This window comes from Canis aureus, chromosome 18 (assembly GCF_053574225.1).
Source record: "Canis aureus isolate CA01 chromosome 18, VMU_Caureus_v.1.0, whole genome shotgun sequence".
NCBI lineage: Eukaryota > Metazoa > Chordata > Mammalia > Carnivora > Canidae > Canis > Canis aureus.
This window is the reverse complement of record NC_135628.1, coordinates 25,309,914-25,326,518: the sequence shown is the minus strand read 5'-3', so window position 1 is coordinate 25,326,518 and position 16,605 is coordinate 25,309,914. Positions and strand designations below refer to the sequence as shown.

The 16,605-nt window shown below is 40.0% G+C and overlaps 1 protein-coding gene across 1 annotated transcript in view; it reads left to right on the top strand.

Annotated features, from left to right (window-relative positions):
- Positions 1-16,605, top strand: part of DNAH11 (dynein axonemal heavy chain 11) — a 324,061-nt gene that overhangs the window by 236,950 nt on the left and 70,506 nt on the right. The window contains 3 exon segments of the mRNA XM_077856567.1: positions 2,950-3,120; positions 15,047-15,282; positions 16,442-16,564. Coding sequence (XP_077712693.1) covers positions 2,950-3,120; positions 15,047-15,282; positions 16,442-16,564 — 530 coding nt within the window.

The following is a 16,605-nucleotide window of genomic DNA, read 5'->3' as shown; positions in this document are numbered from 1 at the left end:
CCTGCATGATCTGGCTCCCAGATACCTCTCTGTCCTTAAGTCTGTCCCCTTCCCTCTGGCTCCACCTTCACTGGCCTCCCTGTGCTTTCTCATATTGTCAGTCTCTCTTATACCTGTGGCCTTTGCCTTTTTCCTTCACATGGCTTACACATTTCCAAATGGCATCACTAGCTCCCTCACTTCCTTCAGGTTGCTGCTAAACGATTTCCTTATCATTTGGTTTCACTCTGCCCATATATACACACACATACCACCCCCCCCCACACACACACACACTCATACCTCCCTCCCCCCACACACACACACCCCATTTCGTAACTCTTCTTCCTACTCAGCTTTATCTTTTTCACAGCATTTGTCACTACATGACACAGTTATATATGTATGTATATGAATGCATATACTTTTGGGGAAGGTCTTTTTTCCCTAACTAGAATATAAGCTTCTCGGGAACAGGCAGTACATCTGTTTTTTGCACCACTCGATTCCAAGTAGAGAGAATAATCCTTGGCGCATCATGGACACCCAGAGATACTTGTTGAATGAGTGAATGCTTGAGTTTGGGGAGCCTCCTGGTTAAAAAAAAATCTGTAGCCCTTTGAATATTTACTCTTCTTAGATCAGTTGAGAAATTCCACTGCTACTAGTGGAGTATACACCTGTTCCCATTGGAAGTGATATGATTTAAGTAGTTTGAAGTGTTAGTCATTTGTGAGGTAACGAAGAAAATGAAAAAGTGCCATTTAATTAGACTGCTTCCATGTAAGTAGGCATCGGATGTCCAAAACTTCTATGAAGGAGAAAACAGGCTCTACCATGTGTCTCTAACACACGGCAATGTTTTCCAAAGTCTTCACTTACTCATGATGTAGACAAGGAGAGGAAAGAAGGTGAAATCATATTAACTAGCCAAAAAAACAAATTACATATATATTTGTATACACACATTTTTTAAGGATTAATTGAAGATGTCAGACCTTTTTCTTTGAGGATAAATTCTTTCTGACTAGAACAGGAGACAGTTAACTTCTGAAAAGCATCAAGACTGATGATTTTGTCTATATAGCATTGACCTGGAAGCTATAGTCTCAACCATTCAGACTAATAAATCAGGCAATTTATATTTAATCATTAACTAACTCCTGAGCTGAACAGCTGTTCAAAATTAGAAATGGGTCACCCCAGCCAGGATGACATTACAGGCAATCTATAATGCATTAGAATAAAATTATAGTGATTTTTAACTGTCTAGAAATTTATTACAGGACATGTTCCAACTCTTAAACCCTTGTTAGCCAGTGTCAGTAATGATTTATGTTGCATGGGTGGTATAGTGAAATTATTGACGATTTCAATAGCCAATAAGTCTATGTTTAGTAAATCTTCAAATTTCAAAGCTGTTTTGGAGAATGAGGTGGGTGCACTTTATTGTTTATCATTTGCTATCCAAAGACAACAAAGATGGAGGAAAGGCAAATGAGAAATTTCTCTTCAAAATTAATGGATATATGGTCTGTAGCTGAGGGGGGAAAGTAATGAATTCTATAAAAAGGGCTAAAGAGTTGAAGTGCCTTAGTGTTTATATGGCTAACTTGGGGTGATCTTTATTAGGCAAAGCAAGGAGACAATCTTCAAATAGCTTTGATAACCATTCTCACTTGGTAGTCTCACAACCTCCATGTCGTGGGTATTATGGTAGCTTGCAGGGAACTGGCATTCCAGTCTGTTCTGACATACATCATTTTTGCTTTCTGTGTTGTCTCTCTTCTTTCACAAGCAGAGCTGAATTCCACAGGGTTCTTCCTTGCTTGTACTATCAGATTGCTGATTTTTTTCAGTTGCTATTAATTTGCATGTTCTTAGAATGGAATACAAATTTTAGCATGCATTGAAACAGTGAGTTAGTGAGCTATACTTCAGTTAATCCATAGATATTTATTGCAATTTTATTCAAATCCAATATTGAGGCCTCCGCATACTTAACCTGGAAATCAGATTTTAAATGGCTATACAACTAGATACAAGGACTTCAGCAGCGTTCTTTGAGTGTATTGTCTTCAAGACTAGTGAAATCCTCCTGATTTCTATTTTTTTTTTTTAGATAGGCTCTAGGTTCTTCCACCAATAGAGTGATCATATTAGAGAAATAACCCGGGTTTAGTAACTACTAGCATTCTTCTTTAATTAATAGCATCCGGAAAAAAAAAATAGCATCCGGGATAGGTGGCTCTTTAAGCTTTACATTTTAATTATTGATATGAGTGGTATTTGTCATTTTCCCTTGGTCTATAATCAGCTGATAGCCATATGTTTAAAATAATGTTTGGGGATCCCTGGGTGGCGCAGCGGTTTGGCGCCTGCCTTAGGCCCAGGGCGCGATCCTGGAGACCCGGGATCGAATCCCACATCGGGCTCCCGGTGCATGGAGCCTGCTTCTCCCTCTGCCTATGTCTCTGCCTCTCTCTCTCTCTGTGACTATCATAAATAAAAAATAAATAAATAAATAAATAAATAAATAATAACATAATGTTTGTGTAGGGTGGTATACTACCATTGCTGCAAAGCAGAAGGAATGCAGAGCAGCCAAGGTGCCATTAAAAATCCGAATGTCACTCAGTCCTGGCTGAAGCCCTTGGCCCTCCACTCTCAAAGGGATGGGAAATTCTATCAACTTTTGAAGAGACAATTAGAGCACCCAACAAGAAGGAGATGGGAAAGATCTAATGCCATATTGCAGTAAACTACCCTGAAGAGAGTATGAGAGCTCCCTTCATAATCATGGGTTTCAAATGTAAGAAAGATGATGACAGTCATGCAGTCGAGTTCTTTTCCCTCTAAAGGCTTTGCAGCAGAGCGTAGTAGACTAAACCTGAGCTGGAAGGTGGTTACGTTAAGCGTTTGTTGTTGGTGTTCACCCTGCAGTTACATCTGAGTAACTTTGCCTTTCAGTCAGAGAAGATTCGCTGGTGTCAGTCTATTCAGTCGTTTGAAGCTCAAGAGCAGACCCTCTGTGGAGATGTTCTCCTTACGGCAGCATTTGTGTCTTATGTTGGATCCTTTACAAAACCGTATCGCCAGGAACTGGTAGACTGCAAGTGGGTTCCCTTTCTCCAGCACAAGGTAAGCTCCCCTCCTTAGCTTGTCAGCATTTGGAGACATTATCTTGGAATTTCAGTAGAAAAACTCAGTATGTCTACCAGGTTCTTTTGTACCCCTGTCATGACTGACTGACTAGAAATTCTAGTATGATGAAGACATTTCTTGTGTGTCACAGTGTTTCTTGTTTAAATGATGGTTTCAACACAGGGGTGAAGAAATAATAAATTACGTTTTCTACACTATAGCAATACAGTTACACAACTGCTTTTAACAAAACTGGTAACTGAAATCAAATTGGGGTTATTGTTGGGGTATAGCATGAAACCTAGTTCTCTTCCTGACGTGACGGGTTATTTGTTAAAGCCTTTTTTTTTTTTTTACCCCATTTTCAGATTAAAAGTGAGCATTTTGTATGCAATTCTCAAAATAAGTCATCCTAAATCTAAGAATCCAAACCCATGAGCAGAGTGAAATCACAGCTTCAGAAGATTTAAAATCATCTAGTTTATGGTAGTCCTTGTACAAAAAACAAAATGAAAAAAGAAAAGAAAGACAAAATGAAGTCACAGAAGTCTAAGTGACTAAGGTGGTGTCGTAAGGTCGGGTAGACTAGGAAGTCAGGAAGTCTGACTTCTAGGCCCTTGTTTTCTTTGCAACACTGTGGCATCTCACTTGACAAAAGCCCTTACGACATCCTATGTCTCTCTGTAAATTAATGCTCTGCGTTGGTAATAATACCTCAATTTTCACAATAGTTGTTTTCCTGACATAAATACCTGTCAGTGGAACTTGTGCAGATGAAATAAAATGAAATGATTGAGGGAAAGTTCATTATTAAAGGCATTCCATAATTAATAACTTTAAAAGAACAATCCTTTTGTGATGATTTAATATACCTGTGGTATCACACATTTTTTAATGTCAAAGATTTTCAAAAGGAGGTTATCTCTATTACTGCTCGGAAGTGCAAAGCTTCTCTTAAAGTATTTCTGCCCAGACATAGGCTTTCACGTAAGAGAATAAAGCGTTCCACTAATACCGTCCAACTCCAGTTGTGTCATGAGCTTCAGAGTTTGAGCTGCCCGACTCTGCCCTTCCCTTTTTCTCAGTTTCATCTTCACCAAACTTTGATCCTCTTTATGGGTGTCTTTGCCTGGATCACCCCATAAGTAATTCAGATGGACAATTGTCCTCTTGTATGGTCTTCTCTGCATTCTCCAGCTTTCTCATTCTTTCCAAAATTATAAGGAAATTCACCTTCCTCTTGTTCTGTCCAGAGAATTGAACTTCACCTTGTCATCTTAGTGTTACAATTCAGCGCAACATAGTCCTGACAGTAGGAACTTAAGCTACCAGTCATTTTACAGTGTTTAAGTTGAAAACGTGCCTTCTCAAATTTAGTTTTAAAATTGATCTTTAATCCCTGGTAGAGGATTATTTAGGGTGTACATTTATTTAGGGTGTACATTTCTTTTTTTTTTTTTAACTTTTATTTATTTATGATAGTCACAGAGAGAGAGAGAGAGAGAGAGGCAGAGACATAGGCAGAGGGAGAAGCAGGCTCCATGCACCGGGAGCCCGACGTCGTATTCGATCCCGGGTCTCCAGGATCCCGCCCTGGGCCAAAGGCAGGCGCTAAACCACTGCGCCACCCAGGGATCCCTAGGGTGTACATTTCTAGGAAGTTTCCTGTCAGCCGATGTGTATTTTCCCACTTACTCCAAAGCCCAAATATTAAATAAAATCTTGTTTTGAAGAAGTCATACAAATAAAACAATAGAATTGATTGACTTATCCAAAATGTCTCAACATTCTGACCTTATCCCCAAAGCAAAATAGCAGTTTTCTGATGATATGTGCTGAACACATTGTCATTTTAACCACAGGCCTGTGATTCCTGTAGCCCTACACCCCTTGCAGTGCTCTGTCTTCCTCTCTTGAACCCACAGGCACCCTGCAGACTGAGAGGTAGCCCCTAAGACACGACCAGCTTACTCTTGCACTTATCTCTGGGCATAGCTGGCTAACGGAAAAAGATGATTCCAAATTATACGAGCGATGTTCCTTTGGAAGAGTCTTCTCTGTCTCTAGGACACCTGGCAGAAAGTGCTACATAAAACCTAACCAGTGTTTGTCATTCTAGAAAGAAGGTTCCAGTTTCTGAGCTAGTTTTCTTTGACGACTTCTAGGTTCAGTCACAGCAAAGTGGGAGGACAGTCACATCCATGTGAAACCTGTGCCAGGGTCCAAGAGGAGCTAAAATTGCTTAATAATTCAATTTTTAAATTAATTTTCCTCTAAAGGTGTTTCTTCTTCCTGTCCTCTCAAGAAGCAACTGTTGCTATTTCTTCTCATTAGATCAGGGTGTTTTCTAGAGCTCCACCTGCCTGTAGGTAACTGTCTCCTGAGTGTCTCTGGCTTGTCAGTTTGGCCCGGGTATCCTGAGGATTCAAATGGTTGTAAGTTAATCAGTCAATGAGTCACTTTGATTTTCATGATTTTTAAAATCTTTAAATCAAGCATGTCATTTGTTAATGATCTGTTGACATATGTAAAGTGACATTGGAAGGAACCCTTTTATATAGCAAGTATACTTGCAAAAGTATATCTGTGGCCCAGACCCTGGCATCTTCACCCCAGTGTCTGAAAGATGTCTCACATATAGCACATCCAGACTGAAGTCCCAACCTCCTCCCTCAAAAGCTCTTCTGCCCAAGTATTCCCAACTTGTTTAACAATGGCTCGATTGGGCCAAAAATGTTGGAGTCATTTTGATGTAACTTTCCCTTTGACACTCATATGCAGTGAGTTTAGGAAATTCTGTAGGCTACACCTTCAAAATATATTCAGAATCTGATCAGTTTTTACCACCTTCACTGCTCCCATCATGGGCCAAGCCATCATCCCTCTCTTAAATAACTGCAAAAACCTCCTAACTGGCTTTCCTGTTGCTGCATTTGTCGCTCTTCCCCATAGTCTGATCTCAGCATATCAGCTAGCATGATCCTTTAAGAGTGCAAGTCAGATAAGGTGAATTTTCTTTGAAAATCCCTGTGATGACTCCCCACTGCAATAAAAGCAAAAGCCAAAAATCATACAAAGTCTTATGAAACCCTCCATGATTTTGCCTCTTACTCTATCTCACTTCCTATTATTTGTTTCCTCACTGCTCTGCTGTAGTCACATAGGCCACCTTTCTTGCATGTACCAGATATATTCTGACTGCAGACCCTTTGCACTAGCTGCTATCTTTGTCTTAGTGTCTTCTCTCAGGACATAGAAGTATCTCATTCCCATCCATGAAGTTTTTGTTCAAATAACATCTTCAAATCCCTAGATAGGATTGTAACCTCCGTCCTTCAACATGCCTCATCCCACTCCATTTTTTTCCACCATAACATTTGTTACTTTGTATTTTTTAAAATTTATTATATGAGAGAGAGAGAGAGCACAGAAAGAGAGTGAGACAGAGAAGCAGACTCCCCACAGAGCAGGGAGCCTGACACAGTGCTCAATCCCAGGACCCCGAGATCATGACCCAAGCTAAAGGCAGACACTTACCTGACTGAGCCACCCAATTGCCCGCAACATTTATCATTTTCTGATACATTATTTTATTTATTCATTTGCTGTGGTTAATAGCTTTCCTCTCCCTCAACTACATAGAAGCAAGAATTTTGTATGTTTTGCTAACTCCTCTAGACTGGAATGGCAGCTGGAACATTGTAGATGTTCACTATATCTTTTCATTGAGATGTAAGTTACATACCATATAATTCACCCATTTAAAGTATACATTTCAGGAGTGTTTAGTGTATTCTCAGAGTTGTACAACCATCATCACAGTGAATTCTAGAACATTTTCATCACACCCAGAATAAACCCCATGCCCATTAGCTCCGGTCACCTGATCCTCTCCAGGCTTAGATATTTGCCAGTCTGTTTTATGTCTCTATAGATTTGCATGTTCTGAACACTTTCTATGAATGAACTCATACAGCTTGTGGTGTTTGATGCCTGACTTCTTTTTCTTCGCATGTTTTCCAGGTTCATCCACGATGCATAGCCTGTATCAGGATTTCATTACTTGTTAGGCCTGAGTTATATTCTGTTATATGAATGTACCACATGTTATTTATGCATTCATCAGTTGATGGGCATTTGGGTTGCTTCTACTTTTTGGTTATTATGAAAAACACTGCTGTGAACATTCGAATGATTTGTGTAGAGGTTTTTTTGTGTGGACGTATTTCGTTTCTCTTTGGTACATATGCAGGAGTAAGATTTTTCTAGGCTGCATGGTCATTCTAAGTTTAATCCTTTGAGGAACTACCAGACTGTCAGTATATATTTTAAAATAAAGGAATATGTGCTTAAATATACATTGCATGTCAGTGGGGAAAATCATGGATTTTTCAATGAATGGTGATGGAACAGCTGACCAGCCTTTTGGGCAAAACTATACTTAGTGCTTCCTACACAGCTTCAAAGCAAACAAAAAGAGTTCCAAGTGATTTAAGTATTAGAATGGTAAGTAAGTTTTTTAAAATGTAAAGCTGATAAATCATTATAGACTGGAAAATGTAGATGAACATTACATAATTAATAAGCCATATTTGAATTCCCATATTATAAACTAAGAAACAGAGTTTGGATTTTATCATAAACATCAGGAGTCACTGAAAGATTTTAGGTAGGTCTGTGGTCAGAATTATACATTTTGACAGCTAACACTGGGCACAGAAGAAATAGTGACTTGAAAGGGGACGAGACTATTGTTACTGAGGCCATGTGTTATGATTACCATCTGGAAGACAATGAGCTAAACAAAGTGAATGACAGTGGACGTGGCGAGCAGGGGAGCAATGCCAGAAGAGGCATGGAGGAAGAGCTGGTGAAACAAAGTGTCGGATTGCATACGGGAGGGAGGGGGAGATAGGATAGTACGTGCAGGTACCATTCCCAGAGATTGAAATTGGTTTGGAAAAAGAGCTGAAGGTTTTAGGAAGATGATTGCACAGTGTCTCTGAAGCATTCAAGAGTCGATGACCAGTAGGGAGCTGGGTAAGAGTTATTGGGTGGAGAGTCAGCTTTGGGAATCATCGATGTGTGTAGGTGATTGTTAGAACTGCACTCGGGAGGTGACATCGCATCAGAGGAGCTTTAGAGTAAAGTGAACTGACTTGGTGCTGACATGTAAGTGGGAAGTAGAGAAAGATGAAGAAAGTGTAAAGATTGGAGAACACCTCAGACATACGGGGTGCCATGGGAGACAAGAGTATAAACATGGGAATGGTCAGTGATGCCAAAGCCACAGAGACAAGTGAGGGAAGAATTAAGAACTGAAAATGCCATGACACATGGAAATGTGAAGGTCTTCTGTGACCACGAAGGTGTAACAAGCCAGGAAGCCAGATTGCACTGAGTTACACAGTAAGTGGGAAGTGAGGAAGTAGAAGGAAAAGACAGATGATTCTGGGAGGAATTTGCCCATGATAGTTAAGGAGGTAAGCAGAGAACCTAGTTAGAGACATGGAGTGTGTGCAGGGTTGGTTCTTCAATGTGAGTGAGATGAGAGCATGGATCTGTTTCCAGAGAAGAAATGGAAAAGGAATTGTGGAGGATGGAAGGGTGAAAAGGGATGAGCCACGAGAAGCTGAGAGGAAATGGGCTCCAGAATAGAGGTCAGTAGAATGACCCTCGGATAGGAGAAGCAAGACTCTTTGAACTCAGGTGGGAGGGAGGAGACAAAGGTGGTCAGAGGCAGAGAAACTGATATAAAGCTGATGCAGCCTCACCTGCTGGTCTTTCTCCTCTTGGGAAGCTAGGAAAATGCAGTACCATCTGGCCGAAGATGAGCAAATTGGAATCAGGAGAGCATGTGAGAGGAGAGTGGTAAAAACATCAAAAATGCCTGTTGAGGGAAATAGGAAAATAGATGTTAATTGTTGCCAAGCAGCTTTAAGAAACCAAGGATGAACTTGAAAAAGATAAATTTGTAGTCACAGTAATAAGGTCTTCATCCATAATACAAAAGTGTGAGAGCAAAAAAGGCGGGGGTGTGGGGGCGCCTGGATGGTGTGGTACAGTTGGTTCTTGATTCAGCTCAAGTCATGATCTCAGGGGTGTGAGATCGATCCCCATTTTGGGCTCTGTGCTGAACATAGAGTCTGCTTGAGATTCTCTCTCCCTCTTCCCCTGCCCCTCCTGCTCTTGCTCACTCTCTCTCTCTGTGTCTAATATAAATACATAAATGTTGTTTTCTTTTTTAAGTGTAAAAACAAAAAGGGAGGACCAGAAGATGACAGCCAGGTCAAATAAGCCAGAAGGAAACAAAGGCAGAGAAGGTCATGGGACAGGCAGAGGAACAGCTAAGGAATGGAAGGTGCTAATTAAGCTAGATAGAGATGCAAGTGGAGCCAGAAATTTGTGGTTAAAAATATCGTAAAGTTTTTCAAAAAATTAAAAACAGAATTACCAACTTATTCAGCAATTCCATTTGTGGGTATACACCCAAAAGTAGTAAAAGCAGAGACTCGAGTACTTGTATATTTGTTCATAGCATCATGATTCACTGTGGCCAAAAGGTGGAAGCGATCCAAGTAGCCCTCAGTAGATGAACGATAAACCAAACGTGGCATATACATATAATGGAATATTATTCAGTGTTAGAGAGGAGGGAACTCCTCTCACATGCTACAACATGGATGAACCTCGTAGACATTATGCTAAGTGAAATAAGCCAGTCATAAAAGGACAAAGATTGTGTGATTCTACTTCTGTGAAGTATCTAAAGTGGTCAGATTCATAGAAAGTACAGTGGTAGTTGCCAGGAGCTGCAGGAAGAGGGGGTTGGGGAATTCTTGCTTAATGGGTATGGAGTTTCAGGTTGGGAAGATAAAAAACTTGAGATGGGTGGTGGTAATGGTTGTATGACAGTGTGAATGTACTTAATGCCACTGAACTGGATGCAGAAAAATGGCCCAAATAGCAAAATTTAATAATATATAAATATATATAAATATATAAAAATATTTTTTTATATATTTATATATATCCAATGGTGTGTATATATATATATATATATATATATATATATATATATATATATCCATAATAAAAAAAATACATGGTAGGTAAGAGACTAGATATCTTACTACTGTTGGTTATAGTAAATATTATATTTAAAGGTGAGAGGTATAGACAATCATGTTTAAAGAAGTGGGTATTAGGTATTTAGATTTCAATAAAATGATTTCAGATTATTACAAGGTCTGAGACAGCATTTGTCATCTAAGGAAAGAGATATTATAACCCCTTATCAAAAATATGTCACCATCATTGGGAGTGGGGGGCTGTAGGGGAACCCTGAGATGGGGATGTTGCATCATCTTCCCAGGTGGTTCTGTTACTTTACTCTCCCTCTGCCTTTTCTCCCAGAATGCTGGAGTGGAAAGGAAATGCAGAGCTTTGGCATGAAGGATGTCAAGGCCTGAAATTAGATTCGTTATCGATGTGGGCACCGACATTGCCACAGATGGATAGCAAAACTTAGAAAGGCAAGAAGGACCAATAGCTATGCCCTTAATAATGAAGATGAGGAGGCATATAGCGGATTGTATAACTGGACTCCATGAGCCTCAAAAGTGGCTTTTTTTTTTTTAATTGAAAAATGGAAGACCAGTGGTCTTGGAATGATCTATAGGGAAGTAAGAAAAATGACAGTTCTTTCCCATGCACATTTTGAGTATTGAGAGTATTAAGGAAACTGTCTGCTTGAGAAAACTTCAAGTGAAGTGAGACCCAGCGAAACTCGTGCTTGCACCCCAGCCTCATGTTGAGATCAGGTAGGAGGGAACTTTTAAAATATATTCATGTTAGTTGAAGTCGAGCCATTAGTGAAGGGAGGCTACATGTTGGCAGTGTTTGAAAGCCCTCGTACATTCCAGTATGCAGCATAGGGTTAAGAATTACTGCCCTTGGTGAGAACTGGCATTTTGGTGAAGATGAGCAGCTAGTGAGCAAGGTAATTTGGTCCACATAGGACCAGGATGCTAAAGGGCATGTGGGAAGAAGCGTTGTCAGAATGTGCGGTCTCAGGGGCGTGAGTCTGGAGGATGGATGGAGAAGAAACAGCAGCATAGCAGTGTGGCCTTGAGGGTCCAAATTATACTGTTACTCAAAATTGTTTCCATCCAAAGAGTAGCTCAGAGGGTGGTGACCAAACAAGACAGAGGTAGTGGGCATACAGGGCCTATACGTCCAAGGAAAATGGTATCCCAAGTTGTTTCATCCAGAGTTGTTGTCCTCTGGGCACACAACAGGGCGTGGACAGGTTCATGGAGGGGTTTACACTCTGCTCTTCAACCTGACCTAGCAGCTCCTAGACAGAACAAAACATGGAGCTATTAGTGCTGTTAGCCTTTCTAAGCCTCAGCATCCTACACGAAAACAGAGATCTCTGCTTTGGAGAACTCCTATAAGTTACATGAGATATTGAAAAGAGGGAATGTAGATGAATAAATTTTGTAAACACTTAAAGCCTTCTAAATATTAGTAGCTTTGTCACCATCCTGTGAGGAGAAATGTGGGGCTTTTTTGGTTTTGTTTTTTTTAATTCAGCAACTTCGCATTTCGTCTTTTTATTCTGATTTCGGTATAATTAATATTCAGTGTTACATTAGTTTGAGGTGTACGGGGTACAGCACTTGGGTACATTATCCAGTGCTCATCAGGAGTGTAGTCTCTGACCCCCATCACCAATTTCACCCATCCCTCCGATTTCGTCGGGTAACCAGCAGTCTGTTCTCTGTATTGAAGAGTCTCTTTTTTTGGTTTGTCTCTTTTTTCCTATGTTCATTTGTTTCTTAAATTCCACATGGAGTGAAATCATATGATATTTGTCTTTCTCTCACTGATTTCACTCAGCATTATACTCTCTAACCACAAACCATGTGGTTGCAAATGGCAAGATTTCATTCTTTTTTATGGCTGAATAATATTCTGTTGAATATATTACACATCTTTATGCATTCTTCTGTCAATAGACACTTGGGTTGCTTCCATAATTTGGCTATTCTAAATAATAACTGAAGTAAACATAGGGTGCATATGTCCTTTTGGATTAGTGTTTTCATGTTCTTTGAGTAAACAGCCAGTAATACAAGTCCTGGACCGTATGATGATTCTATTTTTTATTTTTTAAGGAACCTCCCTACTGTTTTCCACAATGGCTGCACCAGTTTGCAATCCCAACAATAGTGTGCTTGGGTTCCTTTGAGATATGCAAGTGTGACCTCATCAGGAAGTTTACTTTTTTCCTTTGGCATATACCAGTTGGTCAGCTTCCAGAGGATTCTGATACACGTTTGGTGTTAGGATTAGTGTGGGTTAGCTCATGGCATGTACTTCCAGACCTCTCTTTCTCTCCAGTAGAAGTTTCTTTTCTGCAGAGGAGAGTTTCTTTTTCCCACCTACCCCTCCCACTCCTCTCCCCACACCCCCTTGCCAGCTCATCTCCTAGTAGCATCAGGGTGACACTTAAATTGATGCTACTTAATGAAGCAACTAGATGAAGCCTTATAGACTTGCAAAGCTGACTTGAGACTTAAAGCGCTCCCTTTATGCACTGGGTTTCCAGATTTATTTTCCTTTCTGCAGAGTCATTTGAGGAATTCTGAAGAGAAGAATGGATTAAAAAGAAGATACATGTGAAATGAGATTTATTTTCCCCTACCTAAACCTAGGTTAAAGTTTATTGTGAAAATAATGACTGTATTGTAAATATCTAAAAAAATATTCTAATGAAGAAAATTTCTTGTTGTACTGATGCAACTACCTATTTGAACATAATACTATCAAGAATATATCCTAAAGGGCATCCCGGGTGGCTCAGCAGTTTAGCGCCGCCTTCAGCCCAGGGTGTGATCCTGGAGACCTGGGATCGAGTCCCACATCGGGCTCCCTGCATGGAGCCTGCTTCTCCCTCTGCCTGTGTCTCTACCTCTCTCTCTCTCTCTCTCTCTGTGTACCTCTCATGAATGAATAAATAAAATCTTTAAAAAAAGAATATATCCTAAAATTTGTTTCTAAAAATTTAAGTCTCAAAGTAGTGCACAGCAATTATGATCTTCTTTAATGTGGGCTACCTGCTTGATTTCCCCTACTAGATTTGACTGACCATGTAGACATGGTAGGGGGTTCTCTTTAATCCCCTGCACTCAACCGTGTGCCCAGTGGGTGCTCAAACAATTCAACCTATCAAATTTGGACACAAAGATCTACAAGTATACCATCTCTTATTCCTTTTAGCATCAGAAATTAAAGTTATTTGAAGCCTCTGGTTGTTTCAGGTTGTTTGCATTAAATAGAAGGGAAGAAGGTAAAGCCACAGATCCCTTGCTAATGGGAGGCTGCTTATTCTAAAAGATACCAATTTTCTTGTGTCTTTAAGAAAGCTGTGTGTCAATAGCAAAGCTTGTTGCTCGTATCAATAGGAGATAGAGTTTGATTTATTTCTAAGATAACACCGTGGTCAGAGACCGTAGGAATATTATGCTACTTTCCCTAGGATGCATTGACATTAATTTGCATCGCAGCTCTACTGTAAGAACTCTTCTGGCATTTTCTTCGCTGAAGATCCATGGCCGACCAACAGGTCTTGACTCCTGCTGCTGCTACGCCCCATCCCACCCCATCCCACCGGCCCACTCTAAGTAGGTCTCTTACTGCCCTCTCTTCTGAGGCATGTTTCCATGTTACCCTCTACCCAGCCTCCAGATAGTGTTTATTACATAGGAGGTGCTCCATAAATATCGGTGAATAAGTTCCTTAATAAATTCCTTTCTATAATCTTGATTATTTTTTGTAAAGTCTACTTTTGTAAAGAATGAGCCTAATTCTTTAAAACTGGTGTCTGGGGCATGTGGGTGGCTCATTCCGTTCTGAGCATCTGACTTATGATTTCGGCTCAGATCATGATCCCAGGGTCGTGAGATCAAGCCCCATGTAGGGTTCTGTGCTCTCAGCAGGATGTGTGCTACCCTCCCCCTGCTGCTGGCACCCACCTCCCCACCCCTGCCCCATGCTTGCACATAGATGCAATCTTTCCCACCCCCAAATAAATAAGTAAATAAGTATTTTTAAAATAAAATAGGGGGATGCCTGGGTGGCTCAGTGGTTGAGCATCTGCTCAGGACGTGATCCAGAGTTCCAGGATCGAATCCCACATTAGGCTTCCTGCATGGAGCCTGCTTCTCCCTCCGCCTCTATCTCTGCCTCTCTCTCTGTCTCTCATGAATAAATAAATAATATCTTAATTAATTAATTAATTAATTAAAAATAGGTTTCTTCCTCTCTCTTAAAGGAGCTATCTCCTCATTTTGCAATGCTACTTTCCACAGTCACAGGGCGGGTGGTTCCCTCTCAGTGGAGAGGCTCCAATCTCAGCTCCTAGGTACAGCCAGTAAGCTGATGGAGTGCCAGCAGACTGAATACATTCCATGGAACCTATCCATGAAAGAGAAGTCATCTCTGCATAGTGTGGGGCCTGTACCACAGGATGAGTTGCCTGGGCAAGATATTGTGTATGGCATTGCTTGTGTGGGGTGATTAGCCCATGGGGCAAGTACACTTCTATGGTCCTATAGTCCTCCCTGGTGTCTCAGTTGGTGTCCTCCCTATTGGAGCAGCCATAGATGTAGGGCCAAGTCTCTTTCCCTTGACATCAGATGCAGTAATAAACCAGATGTTGAATACTGCATTTGACAGAATTCAGGGAGGTAAATACTGTGATCAGGGTCAGATCGTATTTCACAGTGGCTTCAGAGCTCCCAAAGAGAATTTGCATGTGTTGTCTTGGTTTTGGTCTCTCATTTTCTTGTCTGTTACAGTGAGTCATTTGCCTCGCGATGCTGGCCATTTATTGCATTCAACTCTGATTTTCAAGGTTTCCATCCCAATAACTGAAGGCCTGGATGTGATTGCTATGTTGACGGATGACGCTACCATTGCCACCTGGAATAATGAAGGGCTCCCCAATGACAGGATGTCCACCGAAAATGCCACCATCCTAACACACTGTGAGCGCTGGCCGCTGATGATAGATCCCCAGCAACAGGGAATTAAGTGGATCAAGAATAAGTACGGAACTGACTTGAAAGTGACACATTTGGGCCAGAAAGGGTATGTGAAATTGGGAGGATTGGCCTTGTGTTTAGCTGCTGTGAAATGGGTCTGATTTTTACAGAGTCCAGGAACTTGCTAGACTGCTCTGCTATTGTGACGTGACAGTATGACATCTCTTGTTTATCTGCTTGCTCATCTTTATGTAAAACATCTTTGCTGAACGGGCATTTCTGTTACATGGCATCCACTTACCTGAAGATGAAATTAGGTTGAAGATGAAATCAAACACTGCACCCGAGTGGAAAAATCAGTTTCTTAAGACCAAGAATGGAATAGGAGGGACTGTAATCCTTTGGGGCATTTGGCATATGGCAACACAGGAATTGTCAGTGGATTAGAATCCTATTCCTGAATATATATCTCGCCTATTGTAGAATTTTAGCATGGCTGCAAGTCCCAATGTTGAATGCCTAAAGAGAATTTCTTAGTCAAGTTTTATATATTGCTTTTGAAAACTGAGTCTACTCCAAGACTTTCTGTCATTAGGTCCTCATGACAATACTGTCTGATAAATAAAGTTGTTGTGTACATAGTTGGTGTTCAGTTAATATTAAATAATTTTAGACTTACTGGTATTTGATTTGACCCTTTTATCATCTTTTCACATATAAAATGAAATAAGAAATTTCTGTCATACAGATATATGTACTCCTAGCTTATCTGAATACTTGGAGGAAATTATTTTTGAGGGGGAGAGCCTATTTTTGGAGAGGGAGAATGTAGTATAATGATAATTTACCACTTATCATGACTGAAACTAAGGTTTAAAAAAATGAATATTTGACAAAACCACAAGGTATTCAATATATTTTGAATTTTTTTATCAAAAAAGGACTCATTAAATGAATTTAAATTTATGATGGTTGGGTAAGTTGCATTTGTCTGAACCATGGTTACTGTCAAAAGAACTAATTTACACATAGACTTATTCATACTGTTGAATTTCACTTGGAAAATATCACTGTGTAATTCATCTCAAAATCTAATCATGAATTTCTATGTAATCTACTTGAATACTTCATGAAACAGATTTCTCTAAGTCTGTCTCATTAAAAAAAGTCTACATTAAATCAAATATAATTTAATATAAATAATTCTGAACATTTTCCCTGTGCTTATATACATTTTATTATCTCAATTCTGATTGAATTTCAAGGTTTTTGAATGCCATTGAAACTGCTTTGGTCTTTGGAGATGTCATCTTAGTTGAAAATCTGGAGGAAACAATAGACCCAGTCCTTGATCCACTGCTTGGCAGAAACACGATTAAAAAAGGGAAGTAAGTATTGTTGAATTTTTTTTTTTGTGCTGCATATGAAT